This window comes from Pollicipes pollicipes, unplaced genomic scaffold (genome assembly GCF_011947565.3).
Source record: "Pollicipes pollicipes isolate AB1234 unplaced genomic scaffold, Ppol_2.1 Scaffold_3447;HRSCAF=4054_pilon_pilon_pilon, whole genome shotgun sequence".
NCBI classification, from domain to species: domain Eukaryota; kingdom Metazoa; phylum Arthropoda; class Thecostraca; order Pollicipedomorpha; family Pollicipedidae; genus Pollicipes; species Pollicipes pollicipes.
Window position 1 is genome coordinate 36,457,596 of NW_023596297.1, and position 25,383 is coordinate 36,482,978.

General features: G+C 53.8%; 1 protein-coding gene across 1 annotated transcript; it reads left to right on the plus strand.

Annotated features, from left to right (window-relative positions):
- Nucleotides 1–509: 509 nt before the first annotated feature.
- LOC119092509 (F-BAR domain only protein 2) lies at nt 510–25,020 on the plus strand. The gene is made up of 25 exons (XM_037215469.1): nt 510–597; nt 2,482–2,614; nt 3,444–3,535; nt 4,012–4,228; nt 5,285–5,542; nt 5,898–5,996; nt 6,379–6,475; nt 6,684–6,856; nt 9,842–10,028; nt 10,560–10,629; nt 11,835–11,956; nt 12,307–12,440; nt 13,250–13,291; nt 16,519–16,595; nt 17,367–17,500; nt 17,621–17,766; nt 18,121–18,141; nt 18,235–18,365; nt 20,288–20,443; nt 21,693–21,825; nt 22,186–22,269; nt 23,345–23,463; nt 23,787–23,873; nt 24,356–24,498; nt 24,718–25,020. Exons 2-25 carry the CDS (start codon nt 2,585–2,587, stop codon nt 24,786–24,788), a joined length of 2,823 nt encoding a protein of 940 aa, XP_037071364.1. The 5' UTR covers nt 510–597; nt 2,482–2,584; the 3' UTR covers nt 24,789–25,020.
- The last annotated feature ends 363 nt before the right edge of the window (nt 25,021–25,383 follow it).

Sequence of the window (25,383 nt, forward strand, 5' to 3'; positions counted from 1 at the left end):
GGACATGACAATGCATATATATATATATATATATATATATATATATATATATATATATATATATATATATATATAAATATCATCTCTCTCTTCTCTCTCTCTCCTCTCTCTCTCTCTCCCTCTCCCTCTCCCTCTCCTCTCTCTCTCTCATCTCTCTCCTCTCTCTCTCTCTCTCTCTCTCTCTCTCTCTCTCTGAACCGGATATTAAATCTTGCAAATCGCTTGAGTTGTGAGCCAAATGATTCAATGCAAGCGATGAATCTGAACTGAGCTACACAAAATTGGAACGGCTATGAGTCATGATCTGGATCGGACGCTTAAATCTGTGAGCTGATCCTGACCCAGTTACAAAAATTTATCGAGCACAGAGGTGGCTTCAACTGCCTCTCAGCATCGCACCGGGCGCCTCGCATCACGACCCGCCGCGCGTCGAAGCTCTTGAGCCAGTGACGTCATTTTAGCGTTAAGCGAAGATGAAGCGAGAAGCACCGAACGTTTTTACCCCTCTCATATGGCCTTGGTGTAGGTTAATTTGCTCGGTGTGGGGCGTTATTGGTACGCGATCGTGTTGGGGATGGATCGGCGCTAGACAAGCAGGTTAAAAAGGGGAGGGGCCGCAGGTTCGCTGTCAGGAGAACGCGACTGATTCCTGTTGAGTTAGTAGCGCTATTAGTAACAGAGTTAGCTGCCTTGGGAATGACTGCGACGGTCTCGTGCCACACACAGTCACATTTTTGGTCATGTTGGGACTTGCGCAGAATGTATTAACCATTAATGTGACGTGATGCATGAGGTCTTACCACGTCGCCGTCATGCTATGCTTGATTCTCGCTCGAACTGGAAACCAATGCCTAGTTGTATGGAAATACGGAAGGAATACCTTGGTTGACACATGCTGGATACCAGAGGCCAAATCATCGACTGCTGCACTGCATTCCTGTCATGATTTTCTGCTTATCTGTGCTTAACCCATTAAGAACCGGTTGTATAGAACCATTAATATTAAAATATATATTGTGTGCCACCATCACCTGATATTTAGTATGTAAAAGTAAAAATGATTGTGGTAAACACAACTTTGACTTTCCAGCAGTGAATCTGTAGGAAATGGGTGTAAATCTAATGTGCTGGGCATGGCAGCAACATGACAGCTACCATGTTAAGATAATTCTGAGTACTCAGATTTTAGCTCTCAGTTGCAGCCAACTCCAGATCACAGAAAGGTGATGTTTCAAGGAATTAGCCTGCTACACAGGGACATCAGCCAAATATGCTAACAATATCTCCAGTAAACAGCTTGAAAAATAAATCTCTTCTGGCCTGTTCTGAGCTTGTTACATGCAGTTGTGAGTTTCAGACTGTGGATGTCTTCTAGGTATCTGGTGCTATCAATGGATTTTTGAGGATTGGCCACATGGTTAAGAAATAGTTTATTGATGTTTTGCTTTACTGGCCTTCATTTCAAGAATGTAAAAGTTACATGTTGCTGTTGCTGGGAATGTCTGGTTTGGCAATATTGAATAAATAATTCAGAGCAGATATGCTCAAAACACCTAAATAGGGCTCAGCAGTATGCTTCACTAATTTCAGTGCACAGTGAAAAAAATGTTTGGAGGAATTGGATATGGCAGTTTTGAATAAATCATTCTTAGTATACCCAAAGGTGTTTTTATATTTTTGCAAAGTAAGGCTAAAGTTTAATATTTGACAAATCACCATTTCTGGTTTTGTGTCTAGCATGGGGGTAGCATGATATGGCCCAAATTTCAGCTGATGCTCATACGCATACATCATGAATTTCAGCAGACTGTACACTTCAAGGCTGGTACTTTGGCGCAGGGTACTGGAAGTTTCACCATATGGGGAGCCAATGTTTCAAGGGATGAGGAAGATGAGAATATTTTGCATAAAATTATCCCAAAACACTTTTGTGCTGAAGTAATTAAAAAATCCTGCACATTGTGTCCTGGGCTGAGTTTGGCACATGTGAGGTTGAGGTTGAACATACCATTGTAGTTTGCACAAGTCCCATGATACCCAAGCTTCTGGCACAGTTGATGGACTTTCTACAGGGTGATTTATTGTCACTGACAGCAATTTGTAGGACGCCTGCAGGTCTTGGAGAACACATAGTGTATATGCTTGACCACCTGAATGGTCTGAACTTTGCTATGGTGTAGGGTATTTTTTCAGGAGATTGAAGTGTTCTGTGAAGCCCCATAGTGTGGCTGCCGGGATGACAGTTCCGTCTCCTGTTTATCAGGGATCATTGGAGACAATAAAACCCATGTATTGATGACTTGTAAGCTACAAGCCAATTTTGGGTGTCCCTTTCATTGGAAGTAGGTTGATGGTTGACCCAGTATGCTACCAGGATGACCCCACCTTTATGTGTGTGTGTGAAATATTGACACCTTGATTGGTAAAAAGCTGTTGTGCAATATTTCAGGTGTTTAAACATTTTTTTTCTGATGATTTCAGATATACATGTGAAGCTGTTAACAGTCAAGCTTGAAGATGGTTGTGTATGAGTTGGCCGCATGTTATGAAACATCTTAACTCATGTGCTGTGTGAACACCAACAATGACTGTAGATTTCTGTGACTATTTTTGGGTAAGTATGAATATCCTGTAGGTAAGCTATGTTTGTTTGAAATATTTAATCAATCATTTGAATAGACAAAGTTCTGGGATCAGAGCTTACACCAAGCAGTGCTTGTTGTGTGAGCCCTGACCCATGCCATTTGACCATGAAATTCCAGGTCAACAGCATAATCTTGCAGTGAAACAACTGATGTGGTGGGCACAGTGGCAGAATACTTTACGGAGCCCTGGTTTTTCACGCTGTAATCTGTAAGCCTTTGAAAACGAGGCTGTAGATCACTGATTCAACAAAAAATGTTTAAAACTCCCTGAGATGTTGCGGATTTTGCAGATATGTCCAAGCCACTGAGGCGGCATTGCCGTGCCTATAGCTGCCCCTCATGTACCTGCAGCTTGACAGCAAATAAGTTGTGTGATTGGAGTGATTTGTTTGCTTTCAAATGATGATTTTTGCATTTAAATGAGAAATTATGATGCTGAATTGTTATTGAAGCCTTTCAAAAAAGAGAAAAAATAGGGCAACTGATCCTTCACTTTTCTGGGGAAACATGACCTTATAAAAAAACACAGTCATGTCCTTAAGCCCTGTGGGCTATAGTACTTTGCTGCAGCAACATGTGTCACCTAATATATTTATGTTCATTTTTAAAATTTGTGTTAACTATTTCACAATTTGGATACATTTCTGGAACCATCTGTCATCCACAATTCTTGACAGCCCTCCCACACATGGATAAAGTATGTAAATTACCATATGAAATGTGTTCATCTCTTGTGCGCATCATGTTTCGTCTACTAAAGCATGTTTCCGAAATGCTGACATGCTTTTTCATTGGCAGGGCGAGAAGAATAACGGTTTTGAAGTTCTCTACCAGAACACAAAGCATGGACAAAATGCAAGCAAAGAGCTTGCAGATTTCTTCAAGGAGAGGTGAGAAAGAGGTGTTGTTAAAGAGGTCTCGTGCTTGCCCTTCTACCAAGGGGAGAGGCAGGCAATGCTATATAGCCTCAGGTGCAGAGTTTTGCAAAGCCTTATAGACACGCACAAGACGCAAGATGGCTTTTTAAACAAATGCTCACTGGGCCCCATTACATTAATATTGCATGTGTTCAATGCTTATATAAGACTTTTCTGTCATTTAAGTCATTATATGGTGAACATCAGACCTAAATACTGCCACATTCAGAAGCAGAGGTATCGAGTGAATGCACCGCCCTAGTATTGTCCGGTTTCCGTGTGACATGGCGAGTACACAATATATTATTGTACCATGCCAGACCATTCCCTATCCAGTCCCCAGTCTGGTGAGGCTAGAGGGGGGCTGCTCAGACTGCATAGTATGCTCATAACAGAGAGAGAATCTCCAAGCATTGTGTCAGATTGCTACCTGATGGTGTCGATTTCAGAGCGATGCTGGAGGAGAGTTACTCCAAGATGCTAGCCAAGCTGGCGCACAAGGCGAGCAATGCCGGCGTTAACGGCACGTTCGGGCCGCTTTGGACGCTGCTGCGCTCCTCCTCGGAGAAGCTCTCCTCCATCCACATGAGTGCCGTCAACAGGCTGGCTGAGCTCTTCAAGGAGTTGCAGAAGTTCAGCGATGACCTGCACAAGCGTCAGAAGACGGTTAGTCGCTGTACTGGGCGAGATCGTGTGCCTGGTGCGCCGCCATGGGCGGGCTGGAGTCGGAGGCCGCGCCGCAATCAGCGGGAAGCTGTATATATATACAGATGTTCGTGTTGTCATTTTGTTTATCTGGGGTGTCTTTTGCGCAGTTAGACGGTTGCTGCCTTGCCAGCCTGTACTTGAAGGTGGTGAGTCGTAATGTGAGCAGGGGTGGAAGTGTTTGGAGATGGCCACACATTTTGTGCAGTCTGTCACGCATATCTGATTACAGTTTCCGTTGCAAAGCGTTGGATTCGCCAGCCACAGACCATTGGGGGAGAGGCATCGGTAGGGGTGGAAGTCTGACAAAGTCTGGACAGGCAGAGGCCCAGCAGGGATGGAAATTTTCAGCAGAGACTGGACAGGGAGGGGCACCAGCAGGGATAGGACTCTTGAATAGAGGCCAGACAGAGAGAGGCACCAGCAGGGTGAGACTTAAATGGAGACCAGGCAGGGAGAGGCACCAGCAGAGTGCCTGTCAGCGTGGAAGTGTTGAAAACGGACCAAACAGGGAGAGGCACCAACAGTTGATTCTTAAACCATGACCAGTCAGAGAGAGGCACCAGCAGGGATGAGAGTCTTAAACTTGGACCGAACAGGAAGAGGCACCAGGGTGGGAGTCTCAAACACGAACTGAAGTGGGAGAGGCTTAGGATAGGAGTCCTAAACACGGACCGGACAGGAGCAGGCACCAGAGCGAGAGTCTCCAACATAGACCGAAAGGGAGGGGCACCAGCAGGAACGGGAGTCTTAAACAAGGGTCAGAAAGTGAGATGCACCAGGGTTGGAGTCTTAACACAGACAGGACAGGAAGAAGCACCAGCAGGAGTGGAAGTCTTAAACACGGATGGCCAGGTGCCACAGTGCCGTTCGCATCGCTTGCTGTTGTTGCCCACTACAGTGTGGTATACGGTCAGATCGATTGCTGCGCTGCCGTGACACCTCCGGTCGTGGGCACCTGCGCGGCGGGCCGGGCGGCGCTCGTGACGCCCCGCCGCGCCTGGCGGTCGCTGGCAGGTGAAGGAAGAGGAGGCGCCGACGATGGAGGTGGTGCAGTCGCTACAGCAGCTGACGGCCAGTGTGCTGAAGGCGCGCGAGCTGTACCAGCAGCGGGCCGGCGAGCTGCGCCGACTGCAGGAGGCGGCGCCGGCCGGCCGCGACGCCGACAAGGCCGAGGCCAAACTGCGCAAGGCGGCCGACGACTACCGCGCCCTCGTCGACAAGTACCGGCTAGTGCGCGACGACTTCGAGCGCAAGATGGTCGTCTCGTGTCGGGTAGGCGGTGGCTTGACGGCTGGGCCCCGCTGTTTAGTCACATAATCTCGAACGCAGATCAGTTTGAATATAAAGAACATCAATATTGCAGATATGAGCATCCATCATGCAATATTAGTAATCAATGTTTGCATAAAATAACAGTGATGAATATCAGTAGCATCAGAACTTTCAAGATGAGTGGCACCGGCATTACGGCAGCACCGTGGACCACAGAGCTGGAGCGCCGTGATGTAAGGCGGGCTGTGCAAAAAAGCACTATGTTTGTTGTGGGGCGCCAGTCCCCCCCCCCCCCCCCCCCCATCTCTGTTGTTTGCTGGCGTACGGGAAAAATATTGTCCGGTCGCCATTTCAGCACTTCCAAGAATTAGAAGAAAACTATTTGTGCCAGATGAAAGAGTTCCTGGACAACTATGTCAAGATATTCGACGGAAGCCATAGGCAGATACGAGAAGTAAGCTTTTTGCATTGCTTTGACTGTTGCATGACCGGTTTATGGTCTCATATCTTGGCATAATCGCTGACTGGGTTGTCCATTCTCTTACAAGTGTGTCGTGTCAATGTTGTGCGAGGTACGACGACATCATCAGACCATGGCATATTGATGACCATATTAACTAAACAGAGAATTGTGCTGTCTAGAGTAGCTTCCGCGTAGAAAGTTTGCCAGTAGTTTAAGTGAGCTTGTTTCATCTTTTGTGGTGCTTGCTCCAATATCTTCAAGTGTGAAGCATTCCCTTTGGATTGCCCCTGCAGGTATCTGAGGTTTCACATTATGCTGCGTGCCGCGCCATTCATGCCCTTAATGTTAACCTGCGGCATGCCTCATGTCGCAGGTTAACATCGAGTTGCGTCGGCAATGTGACGAGAAAACTGTGATCAAGCTTCTGGAGGAGTTCGCGCTGGCGAAGCACACGGGGCTGGAGAAACCAGGTGGGCGCCGCTTTTGGCAGGACTGTCGGCTTCTTTTGATGTGGACTTTGTCATTAAACATTAGTTCGACCTTGCCATCTCGGGACGATGTGTAAAGAACGTTTGTGTGTCTGGCTGTGTGGCCGTATGTAGCCAGGTGGACTGCGGGCGACTGTTCTGCACGGTGCTGCGCTGCTCCGCGCACTGATTGCCGATGCGCCTCCGCCAGTGCTGCTGGAATTTGAGGAGGTGCCCGCGGCGCCGGCCGCCGCCTCGCTCGGCTCGACGCCGGACGCTGTTAGCGAGACGGGCTCGGCTGGACCGGAGGAGGCGCGGGCCGCCTCCACTGCCGCTGCCGCTTCCACCGCTGCCGCCGCCGCCACCGCCACCGTCGCCGTCGGCAGGCAAGGTAGGCGCGGCACCGGCACGTAGCGACTCGCACACTCGGCTTGGAACTCCTCTTCGTGTAGTGACGAGTGCGCCGCCGCGGTGTTGCCTGTTTTCTGCCCAGCATGGCTTGCCCGATGTTGTAGAGTCGACGTTCACCAGTTTGACTGATCCGCTTCAAGCCGCGATTTCTCCGTGGGTGATTGCGTGTAGCATGTGATTTAGTGTGCTTGCGACCCGCCGCTCCTCTCTCTTAGCGCCTCCCCTCTCTCTCTCCCTCTCTCTGTCTATCGCTCTCGTTCTCTCGCTGTCTTGCTCTCGCCGGCCGCCGGGAGCCCGGCACCGGACGCCGCCCAGCTGCCGGGCGGCCAGCGGCGCGCCGCGCCCCGCCGGCGCTTCGATAACGGGCGGTGTGCCGACAGCGGCGTCCGGTGGCGGCGGCGACAGCTCGCCCGGCAGCGGCGCCCCTGCGCTCCGCTCGGCGGCCGCCAGCCCGGACGGCGGCGCCGGCGAGCCCAGCGCGCCCATCGGCCGCGGACAGCAGCTCAGGGCCTCCAAGTGTAAATACGGGTTCCGACGGCGGTCCGGAGGGCACGAGCTTGGACGGCGGCACCAGCCCCGCCGCGCACGCTCGGACGCCGGGTCCGCCGCGGCAGGGACGCGGCTGCGGCCGCTGGGTAGTGGTGGTGCCTGGGTGTGGTTGTCTGCGCGGCGGGTTGAGGCAGGGGCTCGGCCGGGCTGCGAGCGCCAGTCGGCCGTGGACAGCCCCCGGCTGGCTTCAGCATGCCATTCATCATCGGTCTCGTGTGCGGGCTTAAGTGTCATGACCTTCCGTCGCTGTCTTAATGAGCGGAATGTCCTTGCCATGGTGTGTGAGATTGTCGGAAAACAGCACCACATGGAACTCACTTATTGGTTTTACGCTGGGTTTCTCGCATATTGAACTAAGTATGGTACGCGTGCGTTGGCAGAACTGTTCGTTTGTTGTATCAGGCTAGGATTAAACTACTTAAATGGAGTGTTTCACTCTTGTATGGGGGTTTTAACTAAAATAGGCATCTTTGAGATGATTTGGTGTAGTTCACAGCCCCGTCCGTCTTAATACCTAAACCCTTTTTGTTCCTGAGCTACACGCCCGAGAACATGTGCAGACTATTTCGAGGAGACATCAAGGTCATCCAGGCATCTATAGCGCCATAATAACGCCATTCAAATCCGGCAGTTCCATTGGCCATGCCGCGATCAAGGCCAATACAAATATAATTGTCGAGTCGTTCATATCTGGCGTTCCTGACAGGTATAACGGCTGTCATTTGGCTCTCACTCAGTGTTTTGCAAGGTACGATGGCGTAATTAAGCAATGACGTGCTGAGAAGCATATTTACTAAACAGAGAAATTGTCCTGTCTACAGCAGCTTTTCCACTTAGATTATACCAATGGTGATATCACAAATAGGACGAAGTGAGCTTGTTCCATCATGTCTGATGCTCGCTTCAATCTATTCAAATGTGGAACATTCCCTTTACCCCGCGACCGCGTGGAGTGTTGAAAGCCGCCGTTCCTCCGAGCGAACTGTGCCAGGTAGGCCCATCCGATCACCGTGGCCTGCCAGATGATAAATTCGGCGCGTTCTGAGTGCGTTTTCCATATCAGGCCAGTCAGTTGAGGTGTTTGAGCATCAGGGGTGTCTCACATGACGTCTTCCCATACATGCAGAATCTGCAGTCTCCGTGCTTGTTTTGCTTAGTTTTGGGATAGTTCAATGACTGGGTGTACTTTCTGTTCGTGCTGGTCAGTCGCCCGATACAGTATTGGTGGTGCGTCGTATCATAAGCTGCAGTGGTGATGTGAGGCTGCTTCGTATCTGTGGAGACGATTGCTGTGCCCGGTTGTGGTAAACAAGTCCGCATAATGGACACATTTTCAGGCCAGTCGTTTCTGTACCTGACGTGCCCCGAAAGAGCACATAATCATCTCTGATGAAATGAAACGACGTTGACCTGACGTTGACTTTGGACTTTGTTAACGTCTTGCAATGCGTCCGGCTTACAAGTGCACGTCCGTTCGTTTGATGTCCGTTACAAATTATATAAGATGATCTTAGGTGTCCCATGTTGCTAAAGTCGCTTCATTATTTTGTGACTGTGGCATGCAGGTGCGCGCTGTTTCGTGTGCTGTTCGGTGCAAAGCTATATGGGCATTATTTCGGTTGCCGAGAACCCTCGGCGCATTGGAATATTCTACCGGAGCTATTTTGGGAGATCTGTGACATAATCAGACATGTGGCACGTCAGTTCAAGACTCTTGCGTGAGATTGGCCAGGTCATCGACAACCGTTTGGATATTCTCTGATCCAACCATCAGACCCTGAGATGATATGAGGGGTGTGCTATCTCCCCCCGTCCCCCCAATCGGTCAGGGGCGGCGGAACATCCCAAAACGGGGCTGGGTTAGAACGATCTTGTTGGGATAGCTCTTGCGCTTTTTTGCCTTGCTCCTGGGAAGCTCTGTGTGGCGAACAGTGGTCTTCGTCAGGTTGAAGTTTCCCCGGGTTCTGCCGCGAGGGGGGGGGGGGGAGCTGGACGCCTGCTTGCAGTTTGCCAATATTTGTGGTCCCACCGCAATCAGCGCGATCGGATGCATTTGACATAAATGAACTTTGGATTCACGTGTCCGTGTCAAGACGTTGCTATGCAGTCTTGCCCCTGTCAGCTCCGTGATTTGGATGACTCATGTACTGGTGCCGAGCGTGCGGGGCAGGCACCGCCGGCGGGGTAGGCTGATGCTGCAGGCACCGCCGACGGGGCAGGCTGATGCTGCAGGCACCGCCGACGGGGCAGGCCGGTGCTGCAGGCACCGCCGGCGGGGCAGGCTGATGCTGCAGCCACCGCCGGCGGGGCAGGCTGATGCTGTAGCCACCGCCGGCGGGGCAGGCTGATACTGCAACCACCACGCGTCTCAGCCGCGTCGTCCCCACGTGATGTTGCTTGCCTGGACCCTGTTTCCGCCTTCCGGTCGTGGTCGCCTTTGTGGAATGTCTTAACCGTGTTCATGTTCTGCCCCATGTGCTGCCCAATGCCAGCGTCCATGGCTTTTGTGGACGCGTCGCCTGTGCAGACCAGTTTTCCTTGCATGCTTCAGGGGACTTGTCATCGTGGCAACAACAGGGAAGCTCTTGGACTTCAGGTTAAAACAATTTACTTTATTTTGCCTGTTAAGTTTTTCTTCTATGCTCCTTGACTTTCCAGCACATGTCTTACATGCATCTCTACCTATGTATCGCTGTGTAGCTAGCGTGCATTATATTGTAGTCGCGGGTGTTTTTGCTTAACAGGGCCTCACTGTTGCACCTAGTGCCGTCTCCTTGGTGAAGTAAGACGATGAGAATCGGCGTTTGCACGACTTCGGTTGCGTGCCTCACACTCGTGCGTGATATTGTTTGTGACCAGGCTGCCTAAGTGCTCATGTTTTAAGCTATATTTGCAGTGCTGTCGGTATTGTTCGTATATTCATCAGTAATTTGCTCATGTAGTTAACAGGATGAGTATGTTACGTGCAGTAACATCATTTGGCATATGAACATGAAATAGACACGGGCTTTGTTGTCATCTTGTGTGTCATGTTCAGGATTTGAGTCGTAAACCCAGACTCAGCAGAGATCTGCAATGCCGGACCTCCAAAACGTGTTCGAAGTCGCTGAATGCTGAATATTCTCAGGGTTTCTACGGGGAAGGCGAGGCAAGCGAGAGAAACAGCCCAAAAAGAAGGATAACGAGAAATCGGACAGGTACGTACGGACTTTGCAAGGCCACATGGTAACCGTTACGCTTGTACGTTTCTTTCATTGTGACATCTCCCTACATCATCCGTTCATTCTGTTCGTGCATCCATTTAATTTAATTTTTTTCTTACAGTTGTGTCATTGCATTCTTCTCTCATTGGGTTTATGCGACCAGTGATGTGATGTTTTCGCCGGACAACTACCCTTGTCCAGAGACCTCGAAGTGGCAATGATGTAATCATAAGGTACATCAGCAAATCCCCTCAATGCCCCAGCTATCCGGTGGGAAGTCTGTACTGAATGTGGCGCATCGCACGTCATCGCACGCGCCATTTTGAAGCGCTCGCAACTACGGTGATCACAGTAACGCCCAGAGTCATAAACCCAACCGAAAATCAGATCTAGACTCTCATGTTGCAGTTCACAATATTGCCCACGAAACCAGTGTGACCACGCCGGATCCGCTATCACTTCGCGCCGTTCGGGGGAGGATGGAGTGTCGGCTGGCATGTAACTTGCATGTTAGCAGAACCCTGCTGTTGTCCAATGCTTCTTGGCGTCTCATATGTCCTGTTCAGATGCTCACGCCATGACAGTGTTCGGCTTCAGACATCGCCCGATTTTAGGGCGAACATGTTTTTAGAAGACTAAACATTTGTACGTTGCTTCTTGTGGGCAGACTTTTCAAATTTATTCCGAATGGTTTGCATGTTTAACTTTGGGTTCAGAGTACCCGCTAGGCACAGCTTGTCGCGTGTACCCCGAACCCACCACCCAAGTCGCGCCGTGCAGTTCAACAGATAATTTTGCCTCCGCCCTTTTGCCATACAGGACTGCGGAGGTTTTTACGTGCCGCACAATGCTGCGGCACGGCCGCCCCGGGCCCGGGTTTACCTTCGTTGGCCGGGTGCCAGCTGACCTTTCCATTTCAGTTGTGTCAAACAATGCGCCCGCTCTGGGATTCGTACCCAGTGCCGCTGGATTACGAGCCGAGCATATTTCCCCTAAACCGCGGAGATGGCTACTGCCCTTGTCCATCTCATAATGGAACGCAATGAGACGATAACTGTTTTCTCGGGGCGCCCTGTTGCTGGCCACCCCGGCTGGCTCTGTCGCTGTGTGGCCGTGTCGTTAGCCGAACACCGTGCAGCCCCGGCCCTTGCGTCGGTGACTTCACACGGACGGTGCCTTCTCAGCGGCCCCTCTTGCAGCGAGGAGAACCACAAGGCGAGCCCGGTGGTGGACGAGGAGGGCTTCTCGGTGCGGCCCCGGCTCGAGACGGACAAGAAGAAGCGACGCGACAGCTTCTACTCGTCCAGTGACTCCGACTCCGGTGAGCCAGCCGCCTCCGTCGCGGCCAAGCGGCGCGGGCGCTAGACGGGCGCCGGTGGCAGCTGTATGGCGCCAGTTGGATCCTTGCCTTGAGGTCCAACATTGAAGCACAAATCAACTGAAACCCTTGTGTGAGTGAACTTTTTCACCGATGTGATGAAGAAAGAAACTGTGTGGTTAGCATTCCAGCAACCATAGGGCTTGGGGGGAGGGGAGGGGAAAACAGGTTGATCTATGCTTGCCGACAGCGTTTGCTGACGGCTTTTACCGCGTGGCGATGGGCTGCTGTGTATGTCGCATACCCCGCATGTACCAAAGCAGTAATATTGTTGGCCTTGCTGTTGCTCGCAGATGAAGACCCCACGAACAAGATCCACGTAAAGATCAACCCGCTAAGCAACGGAGGCGGCACGATATCGGCCAGCGTAGACGAACTGCGCCACCTGGCCAGCGGCCTGACGCTCTCTCCAGCCAACACCGGCTCGGTGAGATCGCAGGGAGGCTGCTCTGGTCAGCGGCACTTTTCGCACGAGCGCCGTCCCGGTGACCCCGAGACGGCGGTCAAAGTCAAAGTCGAGGGGGGGGGGGAACCCTTCTGGTCACAAGATGCCTCGCAGACCAGCACGAGGTCACAAGACGGCCCCGCATGAGGGCCTGGAATGGCTGTGGTGCGCTTGACCTGCCCTGGTCATCTGACCGCGACCTTTAGCCACCGGCACTTATCTCTCCTACCGCGAGACTGAGAAACGTCGGACCAGCATACTGATGTCAGGTTAATGAAGCAGTTCTGACCATAAAATTCTGGGAGTTGATGGTGGTTTTAGGCGCGGTACTCATATGCGTCATTAAAGTTATGGGACTGGCTGCAGCCACGGTCATAACGATAAGGCCCACTCATGTCGCCTCTCCCAGCCGCCGTCAGCTCGTGCTCCTGTTCTGTGTCAGCGACGTTCCTCCCTTCCAAACAGACAGGGATGCGGTATCCGGATCCTTTCATCGAAGGCTTCCAAGCGCACCTGCTTTAGGCGGCGCTCGCGACCTTCCGCGGCTTTCGCCGGCACTGCATTAAGCATGATGAGCATGACCTGGCCGGCGAGGAGCAGGACTGACCGCACTCCTCGTTTTTTTTCTCGTCTTTTTCTGATGTCGTCCATCGTGTATACTTTTCTTTGCTCCTCGGTGTTGTTTGTGCGACGCCTTGAGCTGTGTGCATGTATACACTGTTGATAGTTCTTTCTGCAACGTATTTCCGTTCCGCTTTTTAAAGTGGTACGTTCTGTTCCATGTGGCACAGCTACGGAGGCCCCGTCATCTCAATGTGGCCAATAGCCTCCAGGTATATGTCGAGCATGCAATGCATGAAATGCAACCGGTCGGATTTTGTGAGTTCGAAAATTTGCTTACTCGGCGACCATTGCTGTAGAAGCGCCCATAACGTGGGACGTAACAGCCATGTGCATGTGTGCTCTGTGAGTGTGTTCTAGCGGAACAAACCGAGAGGTTTGTGCATGTGGTTGTGTGTTTTGGGCATGCTCTTGGTCTTTGGTTTGTTTGTTTGTGCACGTTATGCTGGCCCATTGGTGTGACAGCGATATCTGGTAGTTGAAATAGCGCAGTTTTGAACGGATCTATCTGGAAACGTCTGTCCCTAAGCTCCTGCCAGATGAAACGTGACTGTGCACTGCTGGGTAGGCAGCGGTGCGTACTTATGGAAAAGAAAAGAAAAAAAAAACGAGCAGAATCCATCTATCAAGGAATCATAAAGACATGAAGGCATCAGGCCAACAAGGAGCCACAAGGACTCATTGAGGTTGGCATACCCTAGGTTCGTTGTCCATCCTTGAACTAATCTGACCACCTGACCTGCCCGAATTTAGCTATAAATGAGATCCGTAGACCTATAGAACTTGTCCAAACTATTTTTTAATGTTGCTAGGTAGGGACTTCTCACGACTTTGTTCGGCTGTCTATTCCATTGATTCGCTACTCTTTGGCTAAATGACATCTGCCTCTTCATAGCTCTTCTCCTACCTTTTGCTAACTGGAACTGGTCTTCTCTAAGTCTCGGCGTAATTTTCAGTGTTCCTTGTAGAGCTACCTTATCTAGCCCTTTCATGATACTGAAAACCCCTATCAAAGCCCCTCTAAGTGAACGATATATCAGTGTTCGAATTCAATTCGAACAAATTCAAGGCCTTAAGCGTATCCTGGTATTCTAAGTCCCATTTATAATTTTAGTTGCTTTTTGCTGCGCTCTTCTCGGCATATTTATATCTTTTTGGAAACAGGGGGACCGAGCCTGTACGCAATACTTAAGGTGGGGTCTGACGTAAACTAACCGCAACTTTTTGACAATATTCCTATTCTTGTAATGAACATTCTGTTGATAAGTCTCAGGATCCGTAATGCCTTACTCCTAGCAGCCCCACATTGCTTCTCAGTTTTTAAATTCCTGGAAATTATAACCCTAAGCCACTGTCGTCCTCGACCTGGTCCAACTCTCGGCCTTCAATTTTATAGCCATGTCCTCACTGCCAGAACCACCTGAATTGGTCGCCTTACACGTCTCATAATGAAATGACATCTGCCACAGAGCCCAGGTCACTAGTTTCTCTAAATCAAGTTTCACCTGGTTTGTATTTTTCGATACGCTGTCAATTTAATCTCGTCAACAAATTCAAGCGTCTTCCTTTCTAATCCTATCTCAATATTATCCACAAAAATTATAAGAGCAAAGGACCCAACATCGACCCCTGTGGAACCCCACTATCTTCTAGCTCTCCTTGAGATTTATTACCTTTGAGCACCACTTTTGTGTTCTGTTTTGCAGTGGAGCCCCCTAACCAGACAAGGATTTTCCCTTCAATGCCATACAGTTTTAAGCGCCCCAAAGCCCAAATCATCACCGTCAGCAGCATCCATACAATTTTGACTGATTTAAATGACGCTGGTTTGGCACGTTATCAGATGCCCTACTGAAATATAGATGAACAACATCTAAAGAACAATGCATGTTTTAATGGGATTGGTGAGATGCCGCCTCAGCAACCAGTTTGACGGTTTGGAAATATCAGAAAGTCATGTGCGCGGTTGTTTTTGAAGCATGGGGTGTTAGGTGCGTATTTAAGACATGGATTCCTTATCTCTTCAATTACTGACATAGTGTTCACTACTTTCGAGGTTAGCTGCGCTGGTGTTGAGATGAATGTTTCTAATGTGCTGCCAGCAGCGGTGCCGGTTCCTACCCCGAGGGGAAGGGAGGGGGGGGGGGGGGCTTTCTGGTCCGCCGTGCCAGCATGGGTGTGGTGTGTCGCAAGCACTCAGCTCTGACCTGCTAATGGACGACAGAACCCGGCGTCCGCTGCTCGCTCACGGCCGGATTGTGCTAATGGACGACAGAACCCGGCTCACTCAGCTCTGACCGTGCTAACGGACGACAGAACCCGGCGTCCGCTGCTCGCTCACGGCCGGATTCTACAGGCACTAGCCACAGTGTCAGCGTCTGCTGGACCATGTGGTGATGAAGTCGCCCAGTTGAACTGGTGACGCGATGGTCCTGTGACATCGGACTGAGCTGACTCCGCCGGGCTAACCTGAGCCGGGCTGGTCTCCGGTGCTGACATGACTCCGGGCTAGCCTGAGCCGGGCTTGTGTCCGGAGCTGACATGACTCTGGGCTAACCAGAGCCGGGCTTGTGTCCGGAGCTGACATGACTCCGGGCTAACCCGAGCCGGGCTTGTGTCCGGAGCTGACATGACTCCGGGCTAACCCGAGCCAGGCTGGTGCCCGGTGCTGAAATGACTTTGTGTCGGCTAAGTGTGGTGATGAACCCTCGCGAACGTACAGGCCACCAGAGTGGACCACGCAAGACTCCCAACAAGACGTGCAGATATCAAAGTTATCAATGCTATAAGATTGTTCGGCTTACTTGCAGTCGAACGAAAACTGGTTCATCGGGTGACCTAGCCTGCTTTTTGCTCGCTCCCTAATGTGAGTGCGGAGCGCTGCGCACAGAATTAAGCCAACTGTGGATCATTTCACTGGTCACATGTCCATCCTGGTCTAATTTTTTGGCCAGTGGTATTCATGGTAGCGGATTTAGCGAATGCTCGGGTTTAACAGCTCAGACGGGTTTGCATGAACATTGTCCCGTAGTTGGATGCCAGGATGAAATAACAATGTGTTCTTAGTCCTTTGAGGTTGACAATAACACAGCAGTTTGTTTTATTCATTTCTGAATCAAAGCAACTCCAGACCTCCGCATTATCACCATTGCAGCACTTTCAACAATTGGTACTTCGATTTTCTGATGTTTTAAGGGGTGCCGGTAGGTTTGCGGGCGTGCCCGGCAGCTTGCATGCGTGCTGACATGTGTAATGCAAACTGGACGCCTGGCCGTGTATGCCCCCGGCCGTGTACGCCCGGCTATGTATGGGGATGTTTCGTGGGGGCCATGGCCGAACAAAGCTTTGCACCCAAGCCCGGCGTAATGCACGCTTGGCCTGGGATGGTCAGCACGGCGCCGAGCGCCAGCTGTGAACGCTGGTCCGCCCTTGCCCGCAGAGTAAGAGCCCGACGATCGCCGAGGAGAGCGCCGGTCTACGCCGCTCGCAGTCCGTCTCCCAGCAGCTCGGCCACCAGTGAGTGCCGGCCGGCGGTCCACTCCCTCCACGCGCCGGCGGCTCCCCTCCGCTGCCTTCTCCGTCATCATACCGGGCTGTCCAGCACTGACCTCTCGTTGGACCGGGCTGCCTCGCCCTCCCGGCTTCCGTGACCGGGTTTCCTGCGGTCGGGCAGCAGACGCACCGGCCGTGTTCGCCGGGCTGCCTCGCCCTCCCGGCTTCCGTGACCGGGTTTCCTGCGGTCGGGCAGCAGACGCGCCGGCCGTGTTCGCCTCACGGCCGGCTGCCTCGCCCTCCCGGCTTCCGTGACCGGGTTTCCTGCGGTCGGGCAGCAGACGCGCCGGCCGTGTTCGCCGGGCTGCCTCGCCCTCCCGGCTTCCGTGACCGGGTTTCCTGCGGTCGGGCAGCAGACGCACCGGCCGTGTTCGCCGGGCTGCCTCGCCCTCCCGGCTCCCGTGACCGGGTTTTCTGCGGTCGGGCAGCAGACGCACCGGCCGTGTTCGCCTCACGGCCGGCTGTCACGGCACAGCTGGCTCGGCATCGTGCAGCACCGAGCTTAGCGCAGCAACATCATCGCGCCGCTCAGTATGTGTTATCGAATGTTGGGATAGGCGTGCCACAAGCTTCAAAACGCTTTGCGTGCCCCTCCATAGTTATGCATCGGTGTCATGGAGATTTGCTACTATGTGTCCTTTGCAGTGATTTGTTGATGCGGCTGATATTCTGCTGCAAGAGTGATCATGACCTGCATTATCACCAGAACATCAACATGCTATTCTCTGTCGTCAGGCGGCCGAGTAATGACCTGATCGGCTTGAGCTTCCACTCGCCCACGCAGTCGAACCAGTCTACGCCGACGGCCGGCGCTCCTTACGTCCCGCGCGCCGACGCCGCCCCCTCGGCTGACTCGGACCGATACGCCGGTAGGTGGCCGCAGCCGACCGAGTCGGGGCAGGGCGGGGCAGGGTGCGGCCGGGCGGGCCAGGCTGCGAGGCGGGCTGATCTCTGCGAGGCCCTCTGCTGATTCTGGCGCCCCGTTTCAGAGCTGAGCGAGATATTTGCCGAGAGCTCTGACATGCCGCCGGCGCTGCCGCCCAAGCACCAGTCACAGGCGGCGCCAGCGCGCGGCACCACGCCCACGCTCTCGTCAATAGCCATTCCTCGGCCGCCGAGCCGTCGCAGCGTGGAGGTGGGTCCGGCTGGCTGCCGCGAGCCTGGGTTCGTCTGAAGGCGTTGCTCGTGCGGGGCAGGAGATTACGACTTGTCCACCTGAAACAGCGGTCAGTCTGTGCCTGGTTCAGTGGTGCTCTGCCGTTTTGACTGATGGGATATTTCGTGTTGTAATACATTGACCAGTTCCGTCCCCATTTTTGTTTTTACATTACGCACTCATAACGTATCCTTGGGGTGAAGGAGCTGGGTGTGATGAACAGTTTGTTTGATCTTGGTGTGTAGGGGGAGCATAAAGATTATACATGGCCACGTGTCTGTGCTAGCTGGCTGCCGTGCCCGTGTGTGAGTGGCGTCTGCCGGCACCGGGCAGGGTTCGGGCGGCGCACGCGGCCGCCAGTCGCCGGCGCTGGCGTCGCCTGGCTCACGCGGCCCGACGCCGTCGCCGTCACCGTCGCCGTCGCCGGCTGGCAGCGGCGCGCCGCGGTCGGCCGAGGCGAGTGTGGGCGCCTCGCGCGGCCCGTCGCCGCTGACACTGGGCTTGAGCGACACCGTGCCGCTGGCCGTAGCCTTCCAAGAGGTGGTGCACGCGTACTTCCGCGGCTCGGACGCCGTCAGGTAAGCACTGTCGGCTCGGACGCCTTAAGGTGAGCGCCGCTGGCTCGAACGCCTTCAGGTGAGCGCCGCCGGCTCGGACGCCGTCAGGTAAGCACTGTCGGCTCGGAGGCCTTCAGGTAAGCACCGCCGGCTCGGACGCCTTCAAGTGAGCGCCGCCGGCTCGGACGCCGTCAGGTAAGCACCGCCTGCTCGGAGGCCTTTAGGTAGGCACCGCCGGTTCGGACGCCTTCAGGTGAGCGCCGCCGGCTCGGGCGCCGTCAGGTGAGCGCCGCCGGCTCGGACGCCGTCAGGTAAGCGCCGCCGGCTCGGGCGCCGTCAGGTGAGCGCCGTCTGCCCGCTGCACTGCCCAGCGTCGGCCGCCAGACGTCGGGAGACGGCACGGGATGGGTCATGCATCGTTTAGGTTCGAATATGCCATTTGCATTCCACGATAGTTATTGTCGCTCATTATTTTTAAACGCCATACCATCGATATATTACGCCGTGATTTTCGTCGACGTTTTCCTTGCAGATCATCCTTTATTGCGTCTAATCGTTTTCCTATTGGGTCATGTCCTTTCCAGTGTGGATCACGTTCCTTCAAATCCTCATGCGAGATACGGGTCGGACATCACCGAACAGGAGTCACCCCGCCTACAGATAGATCAAGACCACGTTCAAATGCCAGCTTTGAGGCCAGGTTCCGGCGGCTGGTGCCCGCCGCGTTACGCCCCAGGCCCGCCGCCCGGGCCCCGGATGTGGACGTGTGGCTGGCGGGCCAATGCCTCGTGCTCGTGCACGGGGCACTCGTGCTCGTACCTCTCCTGGAGCAGTTCCCTGCCGCGCCCTCGACCACGGAGTGGCGGCGAACGGACGCCGAATGCGCCCCGCCGCTACGGCCGCTGCTGCCGGTGTGCAGAGCCGGCCGCCGGCCCGCCGGCCGCATACGACAACCCCGTGTACGTGGGGTCGCGGTCTGGGCGGCGGGCGGCGGTGCAGGCGCAGTACCTGCCGATGGCAGCTCGACCACACACCGTGCTCACCCGGACGCCCGGCCGGCCCCTCTATGACCGACCCCTGCCGCTGGCTGTCCTGCTGCGCGATGTCGTGCACGCGCGCTTCTACCGGTTGGGACCGCTCAGCAGGTAGCTGCCAGCGAGGGCGGCCATTCACGCGCGGTACAGCTGGGCCGCGGTGGCGCGGCACTGTCGCCTCGTCCCAGCCGCGCCCGTCGTTTGGCGTGCTCTCGCACTAGTATGACAAAATTCAGCCATTGGGTGCCAGGGAGACCAATATTTGTTCACGCTATTGCACACGTGCCGTGGGGTCCTCTGGTTGTTGCTCCTCTCTTTGCTCAGGAGCGACCAATCAGTATCGAGCAGGTTGGAGGTCGACCCAGCATATATGCGCCTCGGGCAAGGTAGGCCGGACTGGCGGGTTGGGCATGAGGATCCAAGGTCAAAGGGCAGCGCATTAGCAGCACAGGAACCATGGTGGAGGTAGAGACGGCGGAGAGGAGGCGGGCCCCACCAGGCTGAATTCATGTTGGCTTCCCTGGCACCTAACTGAAAGAATTTTGCCACGTTGTCCCGACCTGCACATCACTTTTGCATGTCATTTTGTGTGGAGTTTACCTTCCGTCCCCGGCGGTAGCCTAGCGCACATCGATCGCGCCTGCGGGACCTTTATTACAAGCCTTCGTGACCAGTAAGGCATGGCCTTAACAGCCATGATAAGGAAACCATATTTAACCGACACCACACCAGTCCCTATCATTCCGTCCCGATGTGTGAGCTGCCGCTAAGTTCCGGTAGCTGGGCCTCCACGAGCGGTACCGTTCAGCTGCGTTGCTAGCGCCCGGTGAGGGCCGTACTTGTGGCGCGGCGCCGTTGTCGGTGTCGGTAGCCCCTCCCCTGACGTTTCCGTGCGCTGGGCGCCGTCAGGTGTCAGGTGAAGATGACGGGCGACACCATGGTGTCGTTTCCGTCCGGTATCGTCCAGGTGCTGACGTCCAACCCGTCGCCGGCGCCGCTGGTGTTCCGGCTGAAGAACACCGGCCGGATGGAGAGCCTTCTGCCCAACCGGCACCTCATCACACAGTCAGTAGTACCTCACAGCACCACGCCATGGTCAGAATTACCTCACAGCACCTCATCACACAGTCATTGGTACGTCACAGCACCTCATCACACAGTCAGTAGTACCTCACAGCACCACGCCATGGTCAGAAGTACCTCACGGCACCTCATCACACAGTCAATGGTGCCTCACAGCACCTTATCACGTAGTCAGTGGTACCTCACAGCACCACGTCATAGTCAGAAGTACCTCACAGCGTACCTCACAGTACCTCATCACACAGTCAGTGGTACCTGACAACATCTCATCACACTGTCATTGGTACCTCTCAGCGCCGCTTGACGAGCAGTGGTACCTCGCAGCACCACGTCGTACAGTCAGCGGTACCTCACAGCACCACGTCACACGGGCAGTGGTACCTCATAGCACCACGACACACGGGTGGTGGTACCTTACAGCACCACTTCACACGGGCAGTGGTACCTCATAGCACCACGTCACACGGTCATCAATACGTAAACATATATGTCTTGTGTGTTGCGTGTCTGAGAATGGAATAGCTATTCGAAAACTTCATGCTAATAAAATATGCCAAAACATCGGCGAGCTACTTTTTACCTTGAATGATCAACAAAAGATGGCATTACGAAAACTTGTAGCTAGCGTACAAACTCATTAAATATACGTTTGCCAAGGTCTTTAACAACGGCATAAGAGATAATTAGTTATATATATATATATATATATATATATATATATATATATATATCTGTGTGTGTGTGTGTGTGTGTGTGTGTGTGTGTGTGTGTGTGTGTGTGTGCGTGCGTGCGTGTGTGTGTGTGTGTGTGTGTGTGTGTGTGTGTGTGTGTGTGTGTGTTGTGTGTGTGTGTGTGTGTGTGTGTGTGTGTGTGTGTGTGTGTGTGTGTGTGTGTGTGTGTGTGTACATGTATGCATGTAGGTATGTATGTATATGTAATGGATAGCCAGAACACACGTTGACGAAATCCGAGTTTTTTCGTACCAGTCCCCTTTTGGTGTCTCCTATCCCCCGCATGTTCATTTGCGCGTTTGGTTTGAATAATTTATGAGCATTCACTGCTGAGTCCGGCGCTGCCTTTCTCCTAATTGCTACGCCGCACTGTTATCGATCGTGCCCGTCCAGGCATCTTTGTTCCAGCACGCGGTGTCTTGGTGCGCCGGTGAACGCTGTCCTGTTTGATGTTATGGCTGTACTCTTTTGTTGCCTGACAGTACGTCGCTGTGTGTCAGGGAGCTCAAGCTCAGCGGCATCGATACGGCCGTGTTCGAGTTCCGAATGGACAACCTCACGGCGCTGCTGAGGAAGCAGGCGGAGAAAAATCCATCCGCCTCCTACTTCAACGTGGATATCCTCAAATATCAAGTACGGCGAAAAAAATGCGACCTTGTGGAGGTAGTGAAGGTCGTAAATTGTTTTTTTATGGTCGTCATGTAATGCGTTGTTGTTCGATTGCAAGAACTGTGCGTAGGCAAATGTGCCGCCTTTGGTCATAGATGATTAATTCAGCAGAGTTTTGTTCGTTTTGCCAGCTATCGCCAGTTGATTATGGCAGTATGATATGGTGCGGTGTGTCTGTTCAGTGCGTGTGCGTGTGCGTGTGAGTGCGCGTGGATGTGTTTATGTAGCGCTTGGGGCGGGTCTGCTGTCAGCGCGGCCCCGTCGGTGGAGATACCCGCCTCCGCTGGACCCATGACCGACGGCGGCCGTCCACTCTGTCACCAGATCGTGACGCGGCCAGGAGCCGGCTCGGTGCCGCTGCAGCTAGTGGCCTACTGGAAGTGCGAGCCCACACACACGGACCTCAAAGTGAGGCCGATGGGAGGCCAGGGGTTGTGTCCGTAGCCATTTCGGCCGTCCGGTCCGGCGTGGCCGAGCACTTGAGGCTTAATCAGCGTATGATGCTTTACCATCACAGGAAATGTAGAGCCAGAGTTATGACGGCACTCTTGTCGGGGTCTGTAGTGATTCATGCGGCGAAATTTAGTGCTTTTTGTAGCATGATGCATTTGACTCTTGGTGGTCCAACCACACATGTGCATGCAGTGCGGAATTTAAGGGAGTGTGCTGCTGGGAGATGATCTTGAGTATGTCTGGGGTGAACTAATAATGGCATATGTACAAAGGGGCGGGAACGCTTTGCATTTTTCACGACACTGGGAACATACACATCTCGTGACAGACCAGTCAACTAGGACATCTAGAATAGGGATGCTACTTGAGGCAGGGATGCTACTTGAGGCGTGCATAGTCGAACCATTTATATGAGTGAGAGTCTAGGGACTTTTTGAATTTCGTTTTGAGCCAAGAAGCAAACGGTCGCTTTCATTGCCTACATTTTGAGGGGACTGTCACTGAGGCAGGACTGCAGCTAGCACATGGTAAGTTTACATCAGGTTTTAAGGTCGGGCAGCCTGGTGCTTTGGTCGCGCACAGTCTGCGTGCTTGGCGTCGTCAGTGTGGGATATGAGGCGACCATGAGTGAAGTATCCCAATAGATCGTTGGTGGATAGAATAAACGAAGTATGGGCGATGATAGAGCCCTGGTGCTCACGACCTGCCGTCTGGATAGTGAGCCGTCCTGCACGCACCACCTGCCCGTGAACACTCAAATAACTCATGAATGAGCCATCCCACATCGGCACCACCATACCAAGTCAGCTTGGTGAAGGGGACGTCGTAGGTGACGCTATCGAGCGCCTTTGAAAGATCGATCTCGCCGCTCCCGACGATACCAGGACCGTGGTGGGCGTTTGTGGCCAGGCGCTCGACAGGTGCCAGCCAGGCGGTAGTGGTGTGCCGTGTGGATGAAGGGCACGGGGTGGAGTGTTAAGACACACCGAGCGCAAAGTTCAGCGTTTGGTCAGTGTCGTGTCTCTCTCAGGTGGAGTACAAGTATAACGGCGACGCGCTGTCGCCTCCCTGCGCCCTGCAGAACATCACGGTGGCGGCGCCCGTAGACGGCGGAGTCACTGCCATGCACTCTAAGCCCACCGGAAAATGGTTAGCTGCACCACCTCTCGCTCGCCCACTGCTCGCTCTCAGCCGCTGGTGGCGTGGGCCGTCCGGAGGCCATTGCTTTCTGAACTGGCCTCGTTAAAAAATCATGCTACTTGACCAGTTGCGATTTAGACCCATAACTGCGGATGAAAACCGGTTGGTCTTTCTTTGGTGCCGAGTAGAATGTTGTTTTGCTTGATTAGTGTGGCTCGCAGACACTCTATGCGAGTCGCCCGTGACTACTGCAGGCCCATCGTGCTGCACACGTCCCCTTCCATCGGCCTGTCGAAGTACTGCGGTGGGCGTTAACATTTATCGGTTGGCAGGGTTTCGGACGCTAATCGGGCAATGTGGAAGATTCCAGAGCTGTCTGCAGCTGGCAAAGACCACGGCATGGGCGCACTGAAAGCCAGGTACTACGCTGTAGCGCGCCAAAAGTTGCTTGTGGGGAATGATGACCTGTAGAATATACGATGCGATGTTCCTTTACCTGCTCATTGAACCTTTTTGTTGAATGGTGTATCTGGTGCGGTAACAAACAACTGCATATTTCATTGACCCGCGATGCGTGCGACCCACTGGAATGCTCGACTAAACCATTACGCATTTGAATCGTTTGGTGCGGACCCCGTTCCTTCTGCTGATCGTTCTGGCGCGCCAGCGCGGCACATCAGTGCTGCGCCGAGTCGCAGCTCCGAACTTGATGGTGGGGGTGCTCTGGCCATGGGTCCGTGGCCGCCAGGGTGAGGTATGTCGTGGGCGTCCGTGTACAGTGAGCGGACGTGTCGCGCGACCAATGGCACCGCTCCCGCGCGTGCGGTGCGCTATGCTGCGGTGGCGGGCGCCGAGCGGTGCCTGCGGCGCCGCCCCGCCTGACCGGTCCCCGCGCCACCAGGTTTGAGCTGTCACATGGACCAGGCAGCCCCAGCACGCTGGCGGCGCAGTTCAGCTGCGAGGGCAGCACGCTGTCAGGCGCCGAGCTCCAGCTGCTCGGCTCCGGCTACCGGCTCTCACTGGTCAAGCGGCGCTTCGTGTCGGGTGAGAGCGGCTGTTCCCTCCTCTGGCCGGCCGTCTCATGCCGCTGTGGTGTAGCGGACAGGCGCTGCCACCGGCAAAGGCCGACGAGCGGACAACAGTGGCCATGTGTCACTGACTGTCCGCCGATACTAGACATTGCATAACGGAGTGATTTTGGGGCTGACCTACACGCCGTCTTGCAGCTACTAACTATAAATAACTGCAAATGCGGTATTTCAGGCAAATACATTTGCGACTCGGACTACATCGAAAGCAGCGACCGCTACGCCGCGCCACCGGGACCCGTGTGACGTCAGAGGAGCCTCAGGGCAGTCGTGAGGCCGCGCTGTTTGGACGCTGTGAGCTGGAAGCAGGACGAGTGCCCGCCGGTGCCGGCGGGGCCCTCGTAGAGCCGCGGTCCTCGCATCTCTATTCCTCGTGCTACTCGAAGGCCTCACCGGTAGCAGTAGTATATATGGCATACAGGGACCCATGCTGCCAGTGTCGTGGCCTGCTGCCGCGCGGCGGGCTTGCCTTACTGTACGCGGCTGGGGGGGGGGGGGGGGGGGGGGGGAGGGCGGGCGGGGGGCATTGGCCGGTGGTCGGCGGGGTTCGGCGCTGGCCCTTCGTACGCCGCATCACGCTGGCGTTTTACAGGCTTGCTTGGACAGGCGCTCGGGAGTCGGTGACGAACGACAGCGCGGGGCGCGGGCGTCGGATCGCGGACGTTCAGGAGGTACCTCGCTTATAATATGCCAGCTGTCCGGCGGCGATCTGACGGGGCCACCTCTGTGGTATCCATAATATATCCCGCTGTCTTGTATCGCTTCTTGCTGCGCTTGTTTCCTTGTAGCGGCGTCCTGTACCGCGCTCTTACGTTACTATATGTCCTGTTACTCCGTGCGT

Excerpts from the sequence above, each read along its gene's own strand:
- LOC119092509 (XM_037215469.1), top strand. The coding sequence starts at position 2,585 with ATGACTGTAGATTTCTGTGACTATTTTTGG. Across the intron at positions 6,857-9,841 it reads CCGCCACCGTCGCCGTCGGC|TGTTTCCGCCTTCCGGTCGT; the intron begins AGGCAAGGTAGG and ends TTGCCTGGACCC. Across the intron at positions 17,501-17,620 it reads TGACTCGGACCGATACGCCG|AGCTGAGCGAGATATTTGCC; the intron begins GTAGGTGGCCGC and ends GCCCCGTTTCAG.